Below are 20,565 nucleotides of genomic sequence, written 5' to 3'. Positions count from 1 at the left end.
GCTTAATAAATACTGGTTTCTTGATGACAAATGGTCACCCAGTCTTTGAAGACCTTCAGTGATGGGGAGCTCACTACCTATAGGGACAGCCCTGTGGGACAGTTCGGACTGTTAGGAAGGTTGTCCAGAGGCTGACATGGGGTCAAAAAGAGCTTCTTTGTAATACTGGCCAGGTAGTAAGACCCCTGAAGGGAATGAGGGCTGACTGACCCCAGATGGAGCAAATGGGGGCCCCCCCGGGAGATCCCAAGTGCGGGAGGCGAATTCGGGCTGAACTCGCTCTGACTTCTTCCTGTACACGTTCCAGGGCCCGGCACTACTAGTGAGCCGGACCTACGAATTGTGGCACCAGTTCCACAGGGGGACCGGAAATGAGAAGGACCTCCGGAAGTGGAGGGGAAGCTGCTGTGTAATCGCTCCTAGGAACCGAGGTAGCTACGAGTCCCAAAATGCCGGATTACCTAGGCGCCGATCAGCGGAAAACCAAAGAAGAGGAGAAGGATGATAAACCCATCCGAGGTCAGTGGAGCGCAGCTGCGGGGCCATGGGGCAGGGAGGGCGAGGGTATGGGAGGGGCCTGTCGCAGGTCGGCCTGGGGAGGGGAAGGAGCCAAGGAAGAGAGGGAGCCCTGGGGTTTGGGGCCCAGGCCGTGGCCCCCGCTGCCTCGGCCCTACTTCGCCCCCAGTCCCCGCTTCCCTCCCTGACCCACCCGGAGGGGCCCAGTCTAGCCCTGTTAAAAAGGGAGGTAGATTTGTGCTATTTGCGAGGTTCCTTTTAGCTCTGGGATCATCATTAATTCAATTCAGCTCAGCCAATATTAATTGAAGGGCTACTGTGTGTGGATCCCTGTTAGAAAGTGGGAATGCTACGACAACCACTCACTCTGCTCTCCCTGTGGAGTGGGGGAATTACGTGGGAGTGCTGGACAAGCATGTACATATATATAGGGTGAGGTCCTCAGGGAAAAAGGTTATTATTGGCTGGGGGTGCCAGGGGGTCAAAGGAGTTTTCTTTGATATTATTTATTCTTAGTTGTGGTCCGATCTCTTTCATTATAACTACATCATCCTTTCCCCAAGGCATTAAAAAAAGATCTTTTGTGGAAGTATTTAGAGAAATTTCAGCTCCTTTCCCATTACTTTGTGCTATTTTCAAAAGTGGATTTGGTGTCTAGCTAGGGTCCTGCAATTTAGAGATGAGAGAGATTTTAGAACTCTTCTATTACCAGCCTCCTCACTCTTCCCTAAATCTAGAAATTTTATTAAGGAGGGAAATAAGTTTTCAAAGAGGTTAAATGACTTACCTAATTAGTGCTTCACACTAAGTGGTAGAGCTGGGGTACTTTTTTCTTTAGGAGATTATGAAGAATATAGAAACCATGAATGATTTTTGATATCTCCTGATGTGGGCATAATATCCAGTTGTGGTAATATTCTCCTTATTTTGTCTTCTCCAGATTTTTAGTTTGACTAGAATGTTTCTTCCCCTTATAAACTGTATTTCACATAAATATTGTCTTCTAACTTGGCCTTATCTCCTTTACATTTAAATACACCTACAAGTCTTTGCATCTTTTAAAAAAAAGCAATACTTCAGGATCCTTTTTCATATTTCCTGCCTTCTCTTCTTGGAAGCATGTTCAGAATCTGAGAGCTCAAGAAGTTTCCTGGCCAACCTACTGGAAAACTGTGTCATATTTTGTGTCCTTGAATTGATTAGCCAACTTGGATTTTTTTTCTTTGCTCAGTATTTTTGAGTATATTACATTTGCTTGCTGAGCTCATAGTTTATCCTTTGAAAAATAAGTACTCTATAATCATTGTTTTGTGTTTGTGTACTGTGTTTAAAATGAAATTTTTCCTTAGATCTGTTGTATTTAGTTGTTAATGAAATTCTCAGTAAAGATCAAAGAATTTCTTTTCTTGAGATGAGTCCCTCTAAAGAAAGACATAGCTGGGCAGCGAGGTAGCCCAGTGGTTTGAGAGCCTAACCTCAAATACTTTCTAGCTGTGGGACTCTGGGCAAATCACTTAATTACCATTGCCTCTCCCTTTCTGCTCTTGTTCCAAGACAAAAGATATTTAAAAAATAAAAATTAAAAAAAGAAACAACTATTGTTTTTTGTTTTTTTTTTAAACCCTTGTACTTTGGTGTATTGTCTCATAGGTAGAAGATTGGTAAGGGTGGGCAATGGGGGTCAAGTGACTTGCCCAGGGTCACACAGCTGGGAAGTGGCTGAGGCCAGGTTTGAACCTAGGACCTCCTGTCTCTAGGCCTGACTCTCACTCCACTGAGCTACCCAGCTGCCCCACAACTATTGTTTTTTGATCTTAAAAGCTAACATATTGTCTCTGTCTTTTCAGCACTGGATGAGGGTGATATTGCCTTGTTGAAAACTTACGTAAGTTCTTTGGATTATTGCAAAATGTAAGAATATTAAGTGCAACTAAGACTTGTAATATGATGCCGACCCTTAGTAAGTATAATTGGCATGTAGATAATAGGTAATTAATTCTTCAGTTTTGTGTTTGAAAGTATTCATGATTTTTGGTTATTTTCTCTGTCAGCCATTGTAGACAAAAACTACATATTTTTCTGTGTGGATGAAAGTAAACTTATAGGTAACTCATGGCAAATCTTGAAAATAATTTCATTTAATATATTCTTAGTTTATTATATCAGAAAATAGTTTCATTGAATATGTTTTTAATCTTTTATATCAGGAATGGCATGATATTATTGAAAGGAAGGTATGATATTTATAAGACAAAACCATGAGTAGCTAATGGATTATTGTTCTTTGAAGGAGATTATATGCATGTGGATGGCTTGTAAACTTCCAAAAAGGCTTTGCCCAAAATTCCACATCAAAACATTTGAGGCAGAATTGAATTAGAGAACTCCTTTTGTGATGGATGTTGAAGAAACTTTGAGATAGTAAACAGAGTTTAAGCAATTAATATTTCTTTTATGTAGAAATGTAAAAAAGGTGATCTTCTAGATAGAGGTTTTAGTTTAGGTTTAATCTTGATTAGTACCTTTGTAGGTATGAGTAGGTAGCTCAGTGGATAGAGAGCCAGGTCTGGACACAAGAGGTTCTGAGTTCAAATTTGACCTCAGACACTTCCTAGCTCTGTGACCCTAGGCAAGTCATTTAATCCCAATTTACTTAGTCTTTACCACTCTTCTACCTTAGAACTAGTATGTAGTATCAATTCTAAGACAGAATGGTAAGAATTAAAAAAAAAATAGTACCTTTGTAAATGCTTTTTTGTAAATAAGTAGTTCTCAATTAAATTTTTTTTTTTTATTTTTTAAAAACTCTTTCCTTACTTCTTGGAATCAATACTCTGTATTGGTTCCAAGGCAAAATATTAGTAAGGGCTGGGCCAGGGTTCTGCAACCTTTTTTGCCCTGAGAGCCATAAACGCCACATTTTTAAAAATGTAATTTTGTGAGAGCCATACAGTGCTCACAGTGTGCGCTCCTGTAACAGTGCCTGAAAAAAATTTGACTGTATGGCTCCTGCAGAAAGAGCTCATATCTGGCCCTCAAAAGAGCCAGATAAGGCTCGAGAGCCATACGTTGCTGACCCCTGGGCTAGTCATTGTGGGGGAGGGTCAAGTGACTTGCCCAGGGTCACACAGCTGGGAACTGTCTGAGGCCAGATTTGAACCTAGGACCTCCCGTCTCTAGTCCTGGCTCTCAATCCACTGAGCCACCTAGCTGCTCCCTAGTTCTTACTTTTAAAGTCCTTCTCTGATGCTTTTTGTAAGATCACATTGAGTCTTTGTAGGCTAGGTGAGGAGAATGCAAATTATGGCAGGGATTGCCAACCTAGAAAGTTTTGGTGTATAAGGTTTGTAGGTGTTTTGAATGAAGGGTCAGTTTGGCCAAGCTGGAGAGGTTCAGAAAGGTCGTCAGATTGGTTCCAGAATTTTTTTTTTTTTTTTTTTTGGTCTAGAGCAGCTCTTGAAGATTGTCTTAGAATTAAGATATTTGTGATCTGCTTTGGTAGTGAGAGTACCCTTCACCATTGACAAAATTAGATACATTGAAGAAGAGAGTGCCTAGTAAGTAGTTCCCTTAATTCTCAGTTAACATTAAACTCTTCAAGGTAATGAATTGTCCAGTGCAGGATTAAGGGTTTAAGAGATCATAGATGACTGCCATATGTTGATAGACTATCAAGTTTAGAGAATTCAGTTAAAAAAAATAATATAGAGATGTGATTCAAAGCTATAAAAAAATGAGTGAGTGGAGAATGGGAATGGAAATAAAGTAAACTTGTTGTGATGGTCACTAAATCCAGGATGACTACAACAAGGGAATTTGTTAAAGCTTGAAAGAGACAAAAAGATAGTATTGTTTCACATGAGCTAGTAAATGTATGGAACTCTTTATTATAAGAAGTGGTATAGGCTAAAAATAGCTAAAAATAGAGTTTCAAAGAAAGGTTAGAGCAGTGTTGGCAAACTTATGACATGCGTAGCCATTTTTGATGACATGCTGAGGATGAAACATTTGCTGTAGTGTAGTGTAGACATTCTTTGCAATATAGATGACAGTTCTACTTATATTAATTTACTTATTTTGGTTTATTAAATGTAGTTATATATTACAATTATACATTTTTGTTATTTAAACCATAAATATCATGAAATTATGGTTTTTTTCTCAAAGTGACACACCACCTGAGTTATGCTCGGTTTTTTGGCAAATTTTGACACACCAAGTTCAGAAGGTTGTCCATTACTGGGTTAGATAAATAAAAGAAATAGACTCATAAATGGGATTATTAAGGAAAACAGCATATTCCCAGCCTCCAGTATTGATCTTAACAGATCAGCTGTACTCCAATATATTTGATGTCTATTTCAGAGAATATTGGGCAAGGTTTGTATTTCTCTTTTTCTTTCTCTTTTTTTTAAACCCTTTTGCCTTAGAATCGATACTATATATTGGTTCCAAGTCAGAAAAGCAGTAAGAGCTAGGTAAACGGGGTTAAGTGATTTGCCCAGGGTCACACAGCTAAGAAGTGTCTGAGGTCAGATTTGAAACGAGGACCTCCCATCTCTAGGCCTGGCTCTCAATCCACTGAGCTACCCCCAAAATCTGTATTTCTTAAATTTTTTGGTCTCAGAATCCCTATAAACCACTAAAAATTGTTAATGACCTTAAAGAGGTCATTTTTTATTTATATGGATTATGTCTTTCAGCATTTACTGCATTAGAAATTAAGTGATACATTTTTATAATATCCATTAAAAAATCACAATGAGCCTATTTCAGGTTAACATAAACAACATTTTCCATGAATAATAACTTTTCTAAAACAAAAAATTAATGACAACTGTGGCACTGTTTTACATATTTTTCAAATCTTTATGTCTGGCTTTATAGAAGACAATTGGATTCTCATATTTTATTTAATTTGCTGTTATGTGTTATTTTGGTTGAAGCACATGAGAAAAATTTGGTCTCTTCACAGATATGTAGTTAAAATTGTGAGTTAAATAATGCCTTAGTATGATTATAAAAATATTTTTGACTCTGTAGATCTCTTAAAAAGATTGGGTGCAGCTAGTAGTCCTCAGACTATACTGTGACAACCATGGGGCTAGATAAACTGTGTATATGAGACACGTGGCAATTTTTGTGTTCTTAAATGAAAACTAAAAATGTTGTTGGACTTAATCCTTAACAATAGTGATAACACTATTACCTAGCAGTACATTATTTAGTGTGTAAATTAACCATGCTTTTAGGTTGGCTTTCCTTTCTTTTGACTATTAGGTCTTCCATGAAAGTGGAGTTTGGGGAAAGAAGAAGATATGAATCAGTATTCATGTTTTATGAATTAGATGGCAATCATATCACAACATTAAAGTACTGAGATTTTATAAGTCGCTCAGAATAATATTTCCTTTTCTTGCTTTATAAATTATTATATAAATTAACTTCCTGTTACACATAATCAAGGCTATATGTTTCTACATTGAGTGGAATTGGAAATATAGCAGATGTTTATTTCTATATTAGTAATATGGAGATGAATTAGAGTGAAAAATATAAAATTCTACCAAATGTTGTAAATCTTTGCCTAATTTGCATACATTAATGTGTTTTTTTATCATGTTAGGCAGAAATTTTGCTCATAAACTTGAATAATAGAGGGCTTGATGGTATTTGTAGTTGGAAGTAATAGTGTGAAAATCATATAGCTATTAGGTTGTCAGTCTTATAAGCCTGGAGGTAGTAACATACTAAAACTTTTAATACAAAAAAATACAAAAATTTTTATCTTTAGCCTGTAAATTACTGTTGTTTGGTTGTACTAATTAGAATTAATTTCATCTTCTAGGGCCAGAGTACTTATTCTAGACAGATAAAGCAGGTAGAAGATGACATCCAGCAACTTCTTAAGAAAATCAATGAGCTCACAGGTATGTTCCCTTCTTTCCCTTTCTCCAAAAATGACGTGTGAGTAAGAATTTTAATTCAGATTTTGCTTTCGTTAAATGTATATTTGCTAGATTCTTGGTTTTAAAAAAAAATTAACAAATTGAACCTTATTTTTATTAGCAGTATGTTTCACTGTACCTACCATATAACCATTTACAATGCTCATGGGTTTATGATATACCTTCTTTCCTTAAGATTGGCATTTTCTATCCTAAATCCCATTTCAGTAGACATCAGTGAATGAATCTGGGTTTTAGTATAATAAATAAACCATTATCTAAGGCATGGAAATATTTTTCTTATATGGAATTTATCTTATTATAAAGTTATTTGAAATGTAATCTATATTCCAATTAAGAACAATTTTAAATTTGACTCTAAAATATTTAGAATAAATGACTCTAAAATATCAAGAATAATTGATACTTAATTTAGAGCAAGTTAATCTCAAATACTTTTCAATGACTTTAATATTTTTTTCTTAGGCATTAAAGAGTCAGATACTGGTTTGGCTCCCCCAGCTCTTTGGGATTTGGCTGCAGATAAACAGACCCTTCAGAGTGAACAGCCCCTGCAGGTTGCGAGGTATTGATGCCATTCTTTATGTGTTTCTATCTAATTTTGTCTAAAGATAAATGTTTCATACTTTAGGAATTCTCTGACACATAACAGTAGCACCTATCAAAAAGTTTCATTTTAGATTCCAAGTAAGTTAAGCTTTCTTTAGAAATTCTTTAGAGTTGACCATTAGGAATGGTTGATACAAAGGAATTGTTTTTATGTGACTTAGTAGTCTTGAGAAATTTTGTACAGTGAAGTTTTTCAGTAAAGCAGGATAGAAAGATTAATTGTTTATACATTTTCATGATTCTTGGTTAGGTAAACTACTTAAGTTATTTTTTCTATTGCAAATTTTGTTTTATAAAGTGTGTGTTTATTTTTACCATCTTCTTGAGTATGGGAATATAACATATCCCTTATTCATTATTATATGCATACATATAATTATTTCTTCTGTTACAAAGAGCAGCAGTGTGACATAAGGAGAGGCAGTGTCAGCTATAGTATAATGAGGTGTAGGACTCAGAGACACCTAGATTTCAGGTTCATCTCTGACACTTTCTGTATGAAAATAGGCAAATCACTTAATCTCTTTTCATCTGTAAATTGAGGACAATAATAACTAATTCCTACTTTGCTTATAAGATTTATCTGTGTGTGTGTGTGTGTGTATAAGAATGCCATAAGATTCAAATGATAAAATATATATAAAGCACTTTGACATATTTCAGGCTGTTAGAACTAGCGTCAATAGGATGTGCAAGCTGGTGTTTCATATTATTTGCAATGAAGTATCTTGAGATGATTCCTTTGATTTTATTGCTTTATTTAATGTTAGTTTTCAGTAGTATTACTTTGAACAGATTATTGGAAAAATTCTATCTACCTGTAAAAAACCAAAATAAACATTAAATAAAAACTGGCATTACCTTGAGCAGTCGTCTGTCTCATCTATAGGTCTTAATTTACCTTATATATGTCCATAGTATAGAATCCAATTACCTTATTGCAGTATAGTATCTTTTCCTCATGCTAATCCTGTCTTTCTGTGCTAGGTGTACAAAGATAATCAATGCTGATTCAGAGGACCCAAAATACATTATCAATGTGAAGCAGTTTGCCAAATTTGTGGTGGACCTCAGTGATCAGGTAGCACCCACTGACATTGAAGAAGGAATGAGAGTTGGGTAAGATGTCTGTATACTCTACTCTTCTTTCACTAAAGATACTGTGACACACTGCTCACTTTATTTTGAATGCATTTATTCAATGCCATTGTGTACCAAGTACTATTATCAATGAAATATTACAGTTGAGGCTCCCCCTTCCTTTGCTGCCTCCACTTCTTCACCACAAGCTCCTTAAACTTCTGCTCTTTGCTTTAAGGTTCCCATTATTCTGTGGAAACTGTTCTCTTCAAGGTCACCTTTTCTTTAAAAAAAAATTGTGTTGATTTTTTTTTTTTTGCATTGTAAACATTAACATATCACCTCTACTTCATGAGAGGTCTCTTGTAATTAAGTAAAACAAGTAAAACTTAACAGTACAGACCTCATCCAAATGGTGTTCTGAAATACATCTTACTTGAAAAGCATTCCAAGTCTGTAGCAATAACTCTCCACTGCCATTGAAAAAACAAATTAACAGTAATCTATTTTCTTTCTTTCACACATCTCACACCACTGGAGGAAAATAAAAGAAAAACGCATTTCTTGTAATAGGCATAGATTGTCGAACAAAAAAGTCCTTGATTTATGTGTATAAATCACACACACACACACACACCCCTTCATACCTATGTATATACATGACTGAATTCTGCATTCTAAATCCATCACTCTCTGTAGGGGATAGCATATTTTATCATTGAACAGTTTACATTAACGTCAAAATCATAAAAATGAACATACATATAAATTCTATTATAGTGCTTTCATCCTGCATTTAATGATTCATCATCTTATCTTGACAATTGCAACAGCCTCTCTAGGCTTCAATTTTCTTTATCAAGTGATAGGTTTAGGACTAGATTATAGGGTCATAGCTGTAGAACTGGAAGCGGCCTCCAAAGCCATATGGAATGTGCCCACTGATATCCCTCCCACCTTTAAATCTATGCTTCTAGCCTGGTTTCTCTGTCTCCATTTCCTTTTGGATTCCATCCTTCACACAAATGCCAAAACTTTTCTAAGATAGGGACAGGTCTGACCATCTCATGTCTGTGCTGAAAAGCCTTTAATGACTCAGTTGCCTCCATAATTAGTACAAACTTCTTAATCAGGCATAGAAAGTCTCTTTTCTGTCTTCAACCTCTATTTCCAGCCATATTTTATACTACTCAACTTTATGTTTTTCTTTCCTGCGAGACAGAAAAATTTCTCAATTTTGTTCTGTACATTCTTGTTTTTATATGTTTGCTTAAACTATATCCCATGCTGACAGTAAGCACAATTGTTCCTGCCTCTTGTTATCTTTCTCTTCTTCAAGTTCTGACTCAGGTCCTGTGTTGTCCATAAATCTTCCTTTATCTTCCTTATGTTGAAGCTAGGTGGTATAGGAGATTGAACTCTGGCCCTGGAGTTATAAAGACCTGAGCTCAAATTTGTTTTCAGACCCTGTGTAATGCTGAGCAAAGTCACTTGACTTCTCTTTGCCTCAGTTTCCTTGGTGGTGATACAGTAACACCTACTTCCCAGGGTTGTTATGCAGATCAAATCAGACAGATATTTGAAAAGCTTTTAGCACAGAGGTCTGGCACATAGTAGGCATTTAATAAATGCTTATTTCCTTCCTTTCTCCTCAAAAGTGCTCCGCTTTGTCTGGATCTTTCCTTAGCTTTATGGCAAACACCCCCCCAAATAAATAAAAAATAAATAAACAAACAAACAAAGGCATGAACAAATAAATAAATAGATGTGTGTGCATGCATATGTATGTGTATGTATGCATGTCTTCCCAACACACTCTACCATTAGAATGATGAGTTATTTGAAGGCAGAGATTGTGTTGTTTTCCATCTTTGAATATCTACTTAGTACATACTAGGTAGTTAATATTTGTTCATTTGAATCCCTATACTTGCTGCCATTCCTTTACCCTCAAGCTGATTGGTTATGTCTCAGTAATGGGCTCCAAGTATTAAAAAGAGTCAATATGGGAACAAATTTTAAGGACTATAATTTAGTCTTCCAAGGCACTCGAATAGTCTTACCTAGCCAAGATGCCAGGATTTTTGTGTTAGTATGACATGGTAGTTAGATGTGATTGTATTCCAATCCCAGCACTATCACTAAATAATTTTGTGATTTTAGGAAGGCCATTTGATTGTTTTTGGTTCTGCTTGAATTTTCTCAAGGAGTTGTTATAAAGATGATAAGATGGGGGCGGCTGGGTAGCTCTGTGGATTGAGCTAGGCCTAGAGACAGGAGGTCCTGATTTAAAATCTGGCCTCAGACACTTCCTGGCTGTGTGACGCTGGGCAAGTCTTTGCTTAGCCCTTACCACTCTTCTGCTTTAGAATAATACGCAGTATTAATTCTAAGACGGGAGGTAAGGTTTTTAAAAAAAAAAAGATGATAAAAATAATAGATGATAAGCTCTCTATAAAGTTTTTAAAGTACTATTCAGAAATAAAATGATATTAAGAGATTATGAAAGAGGCAGCTAGGTGGCAGAGTAGATAGAGAGCCAAGCCTGGAGTCAAGAGGTTATGGGTTCAAATCTGGCCTCAGATATTGCCTAGCTCAGTGACTCTGGGAATGTCACTTTATCCTCATTGCCTAGTTCTTACTGCTCTTCTGCCTTGGAATCAATACTTAATATTGATTCTCAGATGGAAGATAAGGATTTTTTTTCCTAAGAGAGATTATGAAATGTCAGCTTATATTTGTCTATAGATTATTTATTAGGAAAACATTTAGAAAAATATATATTCCAACATAAAATACATTACAACATAAAATAATTACTTATTACAAAATGTAGTTCGTAAGGTTGGGATTGTGGCTGTCAGAATAAGTGGAGAAATGGAGATTTGGTTGACTTGCCTGAGGCCATAGTACTGTTTAACAAATATTGACCAATAATTCTTTTCTTCATCTGTATTTAGTCTACCAACCTATTTTTATAACCAAGTGTTGTGAGCATGTTGGTTTCTTTTTCTGATCCTTCTCTATCTTAATTTGAGATGTTTGAGTGAGGCTTTTTGTTTTCTCCCCTCAGTGTGGACAGAAATAAGTATCAAATTCATATTCCTCTGCCTCCCAAGATTGACCCAACAGTTACCATGATGCAGGTAAGTTATACTGTGGGATGGGAAAGAAAGATATCATTGAAGTATAATTATATCCATCCTGAAAATTGTTCAATATTTGTAACTGGCAATACAAGTTCAAAGAGAAAGGGGTTAAAGTAATGTCTTACTCCAAGTTGTCATATTATTTACAATACAGTATTATATATTATTGTTATATATTATTAATGTACTGAGTCCCAAACTGAGCTGTCTGTTAAAGGGGTTAATAGTCTTGCAAAGTAGTCCCCAAAAAGATGCATTGCACAAAGTGTATTGATCAACTTACATATTTTCCTGCTCCCAACAACACTGTAAAACTTAGGTATTGTTTGGGAGTTCTAAAGCATTGGACTACACATTTCATTTTTATTAAAATTCTTATTTGCTTCAAGTCTTGCTTTTGGGTTATGGGTCTTTGTTTGTAGATAAGGCACAGAACTGCAATTAAAAATATATTGTATATTTTTCCCACTTAGGTGGAAGAAAAACCTGATGTCACATACAGTGATGTTGGAGGTTGCAAAGAACAGATTGAGAAGCTACGAGAGGTTGTTGAAACTCCACTGCTTCATGTAAGTGGTATTTCTCTATTCAGCTTTAAATTGCTTTGTTTGGAGGTAGTGACTGAACATTTTGTCATTTGGGGTTGGGATTTCTTTTTTCTATAGTGTAAGCAGTTAAAAAAAGTGTTTGTAGTAGGGAAGAAAAGAAAGTTGAGTTAGGCCCATATTTAAAGATTTTGAGAAAACAGCTTAGGATGAAAATTAAAAGAATTGCTTGTTTTAAGATCAGAAATCAAGACCTTATTTACTTTCAGATGTATGAAGGATTATTGTAGATCAGGACCAGTAACTGATCTGAAGATATCAATAGGAAATGAATGGGTTTAAATTAAATCAGAAATTTAGATGTAGTAAAAAAATTATAAACTAGAGAATTTAGACATGATGTAAAGCTGATGCTATTTTTTAATGATAACTACTAAAAATAGGGGGAAATGGTACTAACTTCAATTAAAATTTTGTCAAAATTAGCATGACAAATAGAGAAGTGTTTAAACTACTTTTGCCATGATCATGCAAACAGTGAGAATAACTTTGTTATGTAGATAACTTTGGTATGTAAATAACTTTGGTATGTAGATAACAATAATATGTAGCAATTCTTTGTGTCCAAGACTAGAGGGCAAATTACATTTCTTATTTAGATCAGTACATAAGATTTTATTTTTAAAAATTTTGGTCTTAAGTGGGTATTTATAAAAATTTCCCTTATGCATTAGTATTAAATTTTTGTCTTTGCAGCCAGAGAGGTTTGTTAACCTTGGTATTGAACCCCCAAAAGGTGTGCTTCTTTTTGGTCCCCCTGGCACGGGCAAGACTCTTTGTGCTCGTGCTGTTGCAAATAGGACAGATGCCTGCTTCATCCGAGTTATTGGATCTGAACTTGTGCAGAAGTATGTCGGAGAGGTAAAGTTAATTTATTATAAACAAAGCAGCAGGAGATTTAGAATACAGTTTGAAAAAGGTAAAACTCTTTACCTAGGTTACTTCTGTGGGCCTGGGAAAAGACAGTTATTGAATGACTGCAATGCAATACAAGTTCAAAGAGAAAGGGGTTAAAGTAATGTCTTACTCCAGGTTGTCATATTATTTGTATACAGTGTTATAAATTCTAGCTGTATGACACTCCCTGGGCTGTTTGTTCTTTAACATTGGTTTTTTTTTTTTTTTAACCCTTACCTTTCGCCTTAGAATCAATACTATATATTGGTTCCAAGGCAAAAGAGCAGTAAGGACTCTTAATGGGGATTAAGTGACTTGCCCAGGGCTACGCAACTAGGAAGTTTCTGAGGTCAGATTTGAACCCAGAACCTCCCTTCTCTGGGCCTGGCTCTTGATCTACTGAGCTACCCAGCTGCCTCCATCTTTGGTTCTTTGTGTGGTTTATGTGGCAGTGATGAATTTATGAATCTAAAAACTTATACTTTAGGGAGGGGTGAAAAATATCTTTTTTTTTCTTCTTCTTCTTCTATTACTTCTCACTATTGGTAAAATTACATTACAGCGAAATACCAGGCAAGAGTTTAATTTGTTTATTGAAATTTTTGATGTATAGAATATTTTACAAGTGGACTTTTGGTTAGGGTTTGAGGAGTTGTTTTTTGTAAAGGGACATTAGTCTGACCTGTTTCAGACTCACAGGTGTTGCCTTTTAATAGGATACATGATCATGTAGACAGTATTGTTGAGGGGATGAGTAGAGAAATCCTGGAAAGTGCCACTCTTGGGCCTTAAGCTGATTGTTGCAAAGGTTGAGTTTTAGTAGTTTTTTTGGTAGCATTGCAAAAATCGCATTATTTTTGTTTGATTATGCTTAAAGTTTTATTAAACTGACTTTGAGTTATATATCTCAACTTCTCTTTTTCTCACTAGGGGGCTCGAATGGTCCGTGAGCTTTTTGAAATGGCCAGAACTAAAAAGGCCTGCCTTATATTCTTTGATGAAATTGATGCTATTGGAGGTATGACTAACATTTTTTAAGAAAGCTACTTTGGGGTCAGAATTTGCAAGAATTATAAGGTGAAAATAAAGAAGTCTTCATAGTATGGTAACACTATGCTGTATTCTAACTTGTTTGTCAGCTCTGAAATATTTGAGGTGTATACATTTGTGATAATTCATATTTTAAGAGAATTATATAAGCAAAATAGATAAGCTTCTTGAAATAGTTGTTAGAGAAGGGCCTTTTTTATTTTCTCATTATAATACTAGGTAACTAGATTATACTAGATTAGTACCATGTAGCATTCCAATGTTTAATGGTGAGAATTACTTAAATTAATAAGACTTTGCTGTAATGCTAGTGTTGTGCAAGGCTTTACTAATATCCAACTTGCAAACTATAATTTACATTGACTTTTATCATAGCTACATTTCTTTCTTTTTTTCTTTTTAATATCCCTTACTTTCTGTCATAGAATTGATACTAAATATCAGTTCCAAGGCCGATGAGCGGTAAGGACAAGGCATTTTGGGTTAAGTGTCTTGCCCAGGGTCAACAGCTATGAGTTTCTGAGGTCACATTTGAACCCAGGCCTGGCTCTCTGTCCTCTAAGCCACCTTGCTGCCTCTATACTTGTATTTCAAGAGATATGATGTAACTCTAGTATGTATAGCTATCTGCTTGTGTGATTTGAGCTTCTTTTGCACTCATATTAATTTAAAAAAGTTATATCATTACTGTTCCCTGTAGAGTTTAGTATATTACCTAAAAAAGTGAAGGTTATTTATTGTGATGGGAAAGGGCACATCTGCCTTAATCTGGAGAATATCTAAATTTATGCAGTTCTGAGTTGTGTTATAACAATGTTCTATTTTATTAGAAAATTTAAAAGAGCATAAGATCCCAGAGTTAGAGCTAGAAGGCACCTAGAAGACTCTTTTAAGTTTAGCCTTCTTATTTGTATTAACAACAGTGAGTGGAAGAATGAAAACTTTCCATTCTACCATACTGGAAATGGTTAGTAGTTTAGAAAAGCAATACAAACATTAGTTAGTTCTACGTTGTTATCCATGATACTTTATACAGGATTTCCGTGCTATAATTTTTCCAGGTATGTATACAGATGTGCCACAATAAAAGTAATTTGTATGTTGAAATTTTATCAGGTTATTTCACAGGCATCTATTTATAGGAATCTTAGGCCAAATAAAGCTCCACATTGTGATAAGCTTTGCTTTAAAAGAGATGTAAGTGGATATGTTCTTCAGTAGAGGAGGAAAGGGGAAAGAAGTTGACCTGATATTCCTTTAATGAGGTATTGCTGTTTTTGAATATAAGCATAATTTCCCATGTTGACTTTTTTTTAGATTTTAATATTTTATTTTTTTAGAAAAATTTTCCATGGTTACATGATTCTTTTTTTTACTTTCTCCTTCACCCCTCCCCCCATGTTGACTTTTGAGGGATTTTAGAATTTGTGGAGTCTTTAACCCCATCTTTGAAAAGAAGAAAAGAATAATGGAGCAAAAACACAGGAATAGGCTAAATTTATTTATAAGCTTTGGAATGTATTTATCATAAAGGAGACATTTTGTAAGAGTTTTAGTTGATAAATTGCTGTTTTTCTTGCATACTTCTTTCTAGCATAGTGAATTACAGAAAGTAAACATGATCAAATGTTAGAATAATATCTTCCTTTTTATACAGTTACTATTTTTGCTTCCTAAGTTGTAATAAGGCAGCCTAATAATTTTCACCCTGTTTAGGTGCTCGTTTTGATGATGGAGCTGGGGGTGACAATGAAGTACAGAGAACCATGTTGGAACTTATCAATCAGTTGGATGGATTTGATCCTCGAGGTAACATTAAAGTACTAATGGCTACCAATAGACCTGATACTTTGGACCCAGCATTAATGAGGCCCGGGAGACTGGATAGAAAGATCGAATTTAGCTTACCTGATCTGGAGGTAAGAAATTTATTTTTACTTTAGAAATTGGGCTCCTTCCTCCCTCTCATATTTTTGGGATTTTTAGCATTATTCATTTTCCTGTGTTTAGGGTCGGACACATATTTTCAAGATTCATGCTCGTTCGATGAGTGTTGAAAGAGATATAAGATTTGAGTTGTTAGCCCGGCTGTGTCCCAATAGCACTGGTAAGTGAATAGTCTTGCTCATTGTTTTATTATTCTGTCCATTTTGCATTTATTTAGTTTCTGAATAGAGTTGTTTTTTTCTTTCAATTTGAAAGGTGCTGAAATTAGAAGTGTTTGCACTGAAGCAGGTATGTTTGCCATCAGAGCACGACGAAAAATTGCCACTGAGAAAGATTTCTTGGAAGCTGTGAATAAGGTCATTAAGTCATATGCCAAATTCAGTGCTACTCCTCGTTACATGACATACAACTAATCACTGGAAATTCCCAAAGTAAATTGCTTCTCAATTGGAATAACTTGTTCTTATAAAGAAAAATTTCAGTTACATAGACTTGTTTAACCATCATAATTAGTGCTTAATAAACAAATAAACTTTTTCAAGAGTATGTTTTTTTCTTTTATTAGACTTTACTCTTTGTGTAGTAAAATAAAAGTGGAAAAAGTTAAAAGAAAGATTGTTTTCTAATTTTTGATGTCACAACCACTTAGGGGCTTAGTGTCATCAAGATACAAATATGGGAACTACCATGGTGGATTTGGCAGCATGTCAAGATATTTTTCCAATACTCGGCACATTTATACATTTTTTAAAAACATGGAGTTACCTGATATCAGAAACTTTGCTTTGGCATTTGACTCTATTCAATAAGGTAAGTGATATTGATAGGCTGTGGGATTACTGAAGTGACAAAAATGAAATACAACTTGGGATGAGAATTCCTATCAATAACACTTGACTTTGAATAATCAATTTGTTTTGTGTGTGTATATATATACTTATGTGTATATATATACATATATATATATGTTTGCAAGTAAGTTGAGTTGGTGTCTCAGTGCTGGTCTCTGGCCAGAGAAATTGGCTTTTGCTTAGATTTGGGGTCTCCCCAAGGCCCACCTTTCTGTGGTTAATCAAGTATCTTTCCCCTTTCTTCAAGCCATCCTGCTGTTCTGGTACCTGGATGAAGGCTTTTGGAAATAGATTTCAGTTCCATAGAAGGAAAAATGTTCTGCTAATTAGAGCTAGCCTAATGTGAACTAGACCATCTTAGGGAGAAGAGAGGGTTTCCTCTTATTGGGGGCTTTCAAAGAAAGACAAGAGGATGATGCTCACTTACTGAAGATGATAATAGAAGGGATTATTCAGGTCTGGTTAAACTTCATGGCCTTTGAAGGTTCCCTTTATAGCTCTTAACATTTTGTAAAACTGTGATTTAGCAATTAAAATTCATTTTAGAGAGCTTCCTGGTACTTTAATTAGACTTTTGAAATTCCTTAACATTAGGAATGTTAGGTATTTTGAAAGTAATTTTTTTCAACTAGCATATTCAGCAAGAAAAAGACATGGATAATACATTGAGGAGACCCGAGCTTGAATTTCAGATCTAAATGTTTGATCTTGATCAAGTTTCAAAACCTTTTTGGTCCTTAATTTTTCTTCTGTAAAATTGGAGTGGGGGGCATTCAAAGAGTTGAACCTTCAGGCTCCTTTCAGTACCAAAACTATGAGCCTATGAACTATGGGGATAAAACACCCACAACACATATCCAGTAGTTAAATTTTTTAAATTTACAAGGTAAAAAGAGAAAACTATTTTATACATAGTTTTGAAAATTAAAAAAGTATCAAATACAACTTTTGTAGCTCAACCATAGTTTTTATTCTTGATATTTCACATATAAAACAGACCAGACAAGTTTTGCTTTTTTTTTTTTCTACTTCCAGTCATTTCCTCTGCCCTGTACCTTTCTTGAATTATAAAACAAAGTAAGCCAATAGCAGGTTAAACTAAAAATAAAAACAATTACCGATGACTGAAGAAGTGTGTGAGATAAGCAGAATACTCAAGCTTTGTACTGTAGTGCTCTGATTTAAGTAAATTTGATTATAATCATGACACATTCTTGACAATTTTCACTTTCATATACAGATATAGGTTGTAATAGTCTTAACACTGAATGCAAAAGTCAGCTTTAAACTCCATTCTGAAATGTTATAAGGCAGCTTTTGCCTGTATTGGAAAGTGCAAAGTTGAAGTAGGTTTTAAGCAATTTTCATCTTCAGTTAAAAAGTAGAAATTCAACTTCTCAGATAATCAGGTAGGCAACTGATCATTTGAAGAGCTTGAGTTTTTATGCCAAACAATAGTTAACAGCTTAACAAGTAATATTTTGTAGTTACTGTAGCTTTGCTTTAATGATACACAGTGGGGTTTGCAGAGATTTAATTAAAGCTGAATCTTTGGTCAGTTATGTTACACCTAATTGAAAAAAAAATTCCTGTGGGAACATTTGCTCTATTTTATGAGACTGATTCTGAGAACAATCCTATCTAAAGTGGGAACTGCCTGTAAATACTTAAGAGTAGGCAGTTACAAAAAAGACCAACATAGGGAGTGTCTCACACACTGACAAAATAGTGTATGAAGACCCCCATCTCAGTCTACAAAATTAGTGAATGACAATTCAAAATACAAAGTGGAATTTTTGCTTCACAAGAAGTCACTAGAGATTCCTTTAAAATACTACATTTTCTTTAATACCTTTAAAATGGGGCATATCTAAAAAATTATTTCATACACTTTTTAAAAACATTTCTTATACAAAGTGTAAGGTACATTGGAAGAATTAGCAAGCCATTCTTATTCCCAGATGGTTTTGTGAGCACATTAAACCAAGGCATTTGGGTAATCAATGTGGATCCTGCTTTGAGAAGTCACTGAGCAGAGGCCACTTGGAAATATTACTGGCTTTTGAATATTTTAAAGAGTCTTATGTTGTTTTGAGGTACTTTAAAAATATTAGTTGTATTTTAATTTGTTGTATGTTTTAAATAGCTTGCATCAGTCATCAGCTCTTGCTTACATTAGCAAGAATCTAGACACACTAAGGCAATTATTCCTCCTAAGTATATTGTTGAAGGCATACAGATATTAAGAAAACCTATAGCCTTCTGGTATTGGTTAAGGCAGACATAGTCAAATGTCGTGCAGTCTTGTATGATTTCAGAATTGAAATGATATTAATATCTTTAAAGGGGCAGACACACACACACACTCCCACCCCTTACTTGGGCAGACATTTTATCCCATCCCCACATGGGGCACACAGAAGTAGATACAAACCCCTTCCCCCAATCCCCACACAAAGGCACACAACCCTCCCTCTCCCTCCCCTTCCCCACACACACAGAGACACCCCCCCCCCCCCCCCCCCCCCCAACCCCACATTCTCAGGGCCCAATTTAATTTATTGCCTCCTTTCAGGCTCCCTACCCATTCTCAAATATCTGTAAAGACAATCTATTTCTCACATCAGGAATGTCAGTTATCACATTAGAGATGCAGTCACCGTTCTTCATTTCTGTAGAGGCAGCTATTATACAAATAAGGATGTGGTACTTGTTTCCTTGAGCTCTATCTGCAAGGCAGCATGGTGTGGTAGAAAATTTTCAACTGTGTGACACCATGTACTAGCTGTATGGTGATGAGCAAGCCACTTTAATAGCTGGCATTTATACGGCACTTGAAAGTTTGCAAAGTGCTTTGCTTATGTTTTCTCATTTTATCCTCACGACAACCCAGTGAAGGAAGTACTGTAGGTTTTATACATTTTTTTCAGCTGAGGAAACTTAGGCGCAAGAGAGCTTAAGTGATTTGCCCATGATTCCCCAGCTAATGTCAGGGCTACTATTGAGCCCATCGATATCATGTTCCCAAGTCAAACACCTTTTCCATCCCAGTGTTTCTGCAAACATCTTGGATCCTGTTTCCTCATTTACCTACCTCATCAAGTTAAAAGAAAAGCACTTTGTAAACTGTAAAGCACAATATAAACATGAATTGCTAATATCTGATAATAACCCTCTCACCAGCTACCTGCAAGACTGTAGAGGTAGGTAGGGTGTGACTGGTACTGACTCTTTTGCTGAAAGTCAAACATGCATATATACACTGACATCATACCCATACATCCGTATAGATCAGCAATGGTAACCTCTTGTGGAGTCAGAGTTGGGCAGGCTATATTGGAGTATTGCTTTAATTTATCATTATTAAGGAACCTCCAAATTGTAATAAAAGATTGCAATGACAGTGGATAAGCCCAAAACCCATCAATAAATTGCTTGTAACAAATTAGGTATTATTAACCCCCAAATCATCCATGACTTTCTGTATCTGAAGGCAGAATCATGAAATATGGAAAGCCCTACAAATAGCAACTTTAATGTCTTGGGGGTACCAGAGCAATAAAGAAAATAAAGACCCTGTGTATTAACATCCCCAAATCCCACTTGCTGTAAAAATAGTTTTTTATATATATCCCATTTTAATATATTCCCATGACCCTGCATAAACAATTTACCCAAAAGGGACCTTGACTTTTAGATGTAACAGATGTGAAGAAACAAAAATTACTGATTTTAGTAAAATGTATTCCCCTCCTCTCACACAGGATTTTCTTCTTATGTACATGTAGGAATTCTGTTAAAAATGTAGAACAGAAATAATATAATACAGAAATAAAAAAAATACTGAAAAAGTTAAACTATTGTAAGATAAGGAATCAAATAGTTAACCACA

At 35.3% G+C, this 20,565-nt stretch overlaps 1 protein-coding gene across 1 annotated transcript; it reads left to right on the top strand.

Moving 5' to 3' along the window:
* Positions 1-394: 394 nt before the first annotated feature.
* PSMC2 (proteasome 26S subunit, ATPase 2) lies at positions 395-16,358 on the top strand. Its single transcript, XM_044677287.1, has 12 exons — positions 395-519; positions 2,364-2,401; positions 6,365-6,446; positions 6,951-7,050; positions 8,082-8,213; positions 11,248-11,320; positions 11,797-11,892; positions 12,625-12,789; positions 13,756-13,843; positions 15,592-15,794; positions 15,886-15,982; positions 16,078-16,358. Exons 1-12 carry the CDS (start codon positions 450-452, stop codon positions 16,233-16,235), a joined length of 1,302 nt encoding a protein of 433 aa, XP_044533222.1. The 5' UTR covers positions 395-449; the 3' UTR covers positions 16,236-16,358.
* Positions 16,359-20,565: the final 4,207 nt, after the last annotated feature.

This window comes from Gracilinanus agilis, chromosome 5 (assembly GCF_016433145.1).
Source record: "Gracilinanus agilis isolate LMUSP501 chromosome 5, AgileGrace, whole genome shotgun sequence".
Taxonomy (NCBI): domain Eukaryota; kingdom Metazoa; phylum Chordata; class Mammalia; order Didelphimorphia; family Didelphidae; genus Gracilinanus; species Gracilinanus agilis.
The sequence above is the reverse complement of the archived record's forward strand: the minus strand, read 5'-3'. Positions and strand labels throughout refer to the sequence as shown.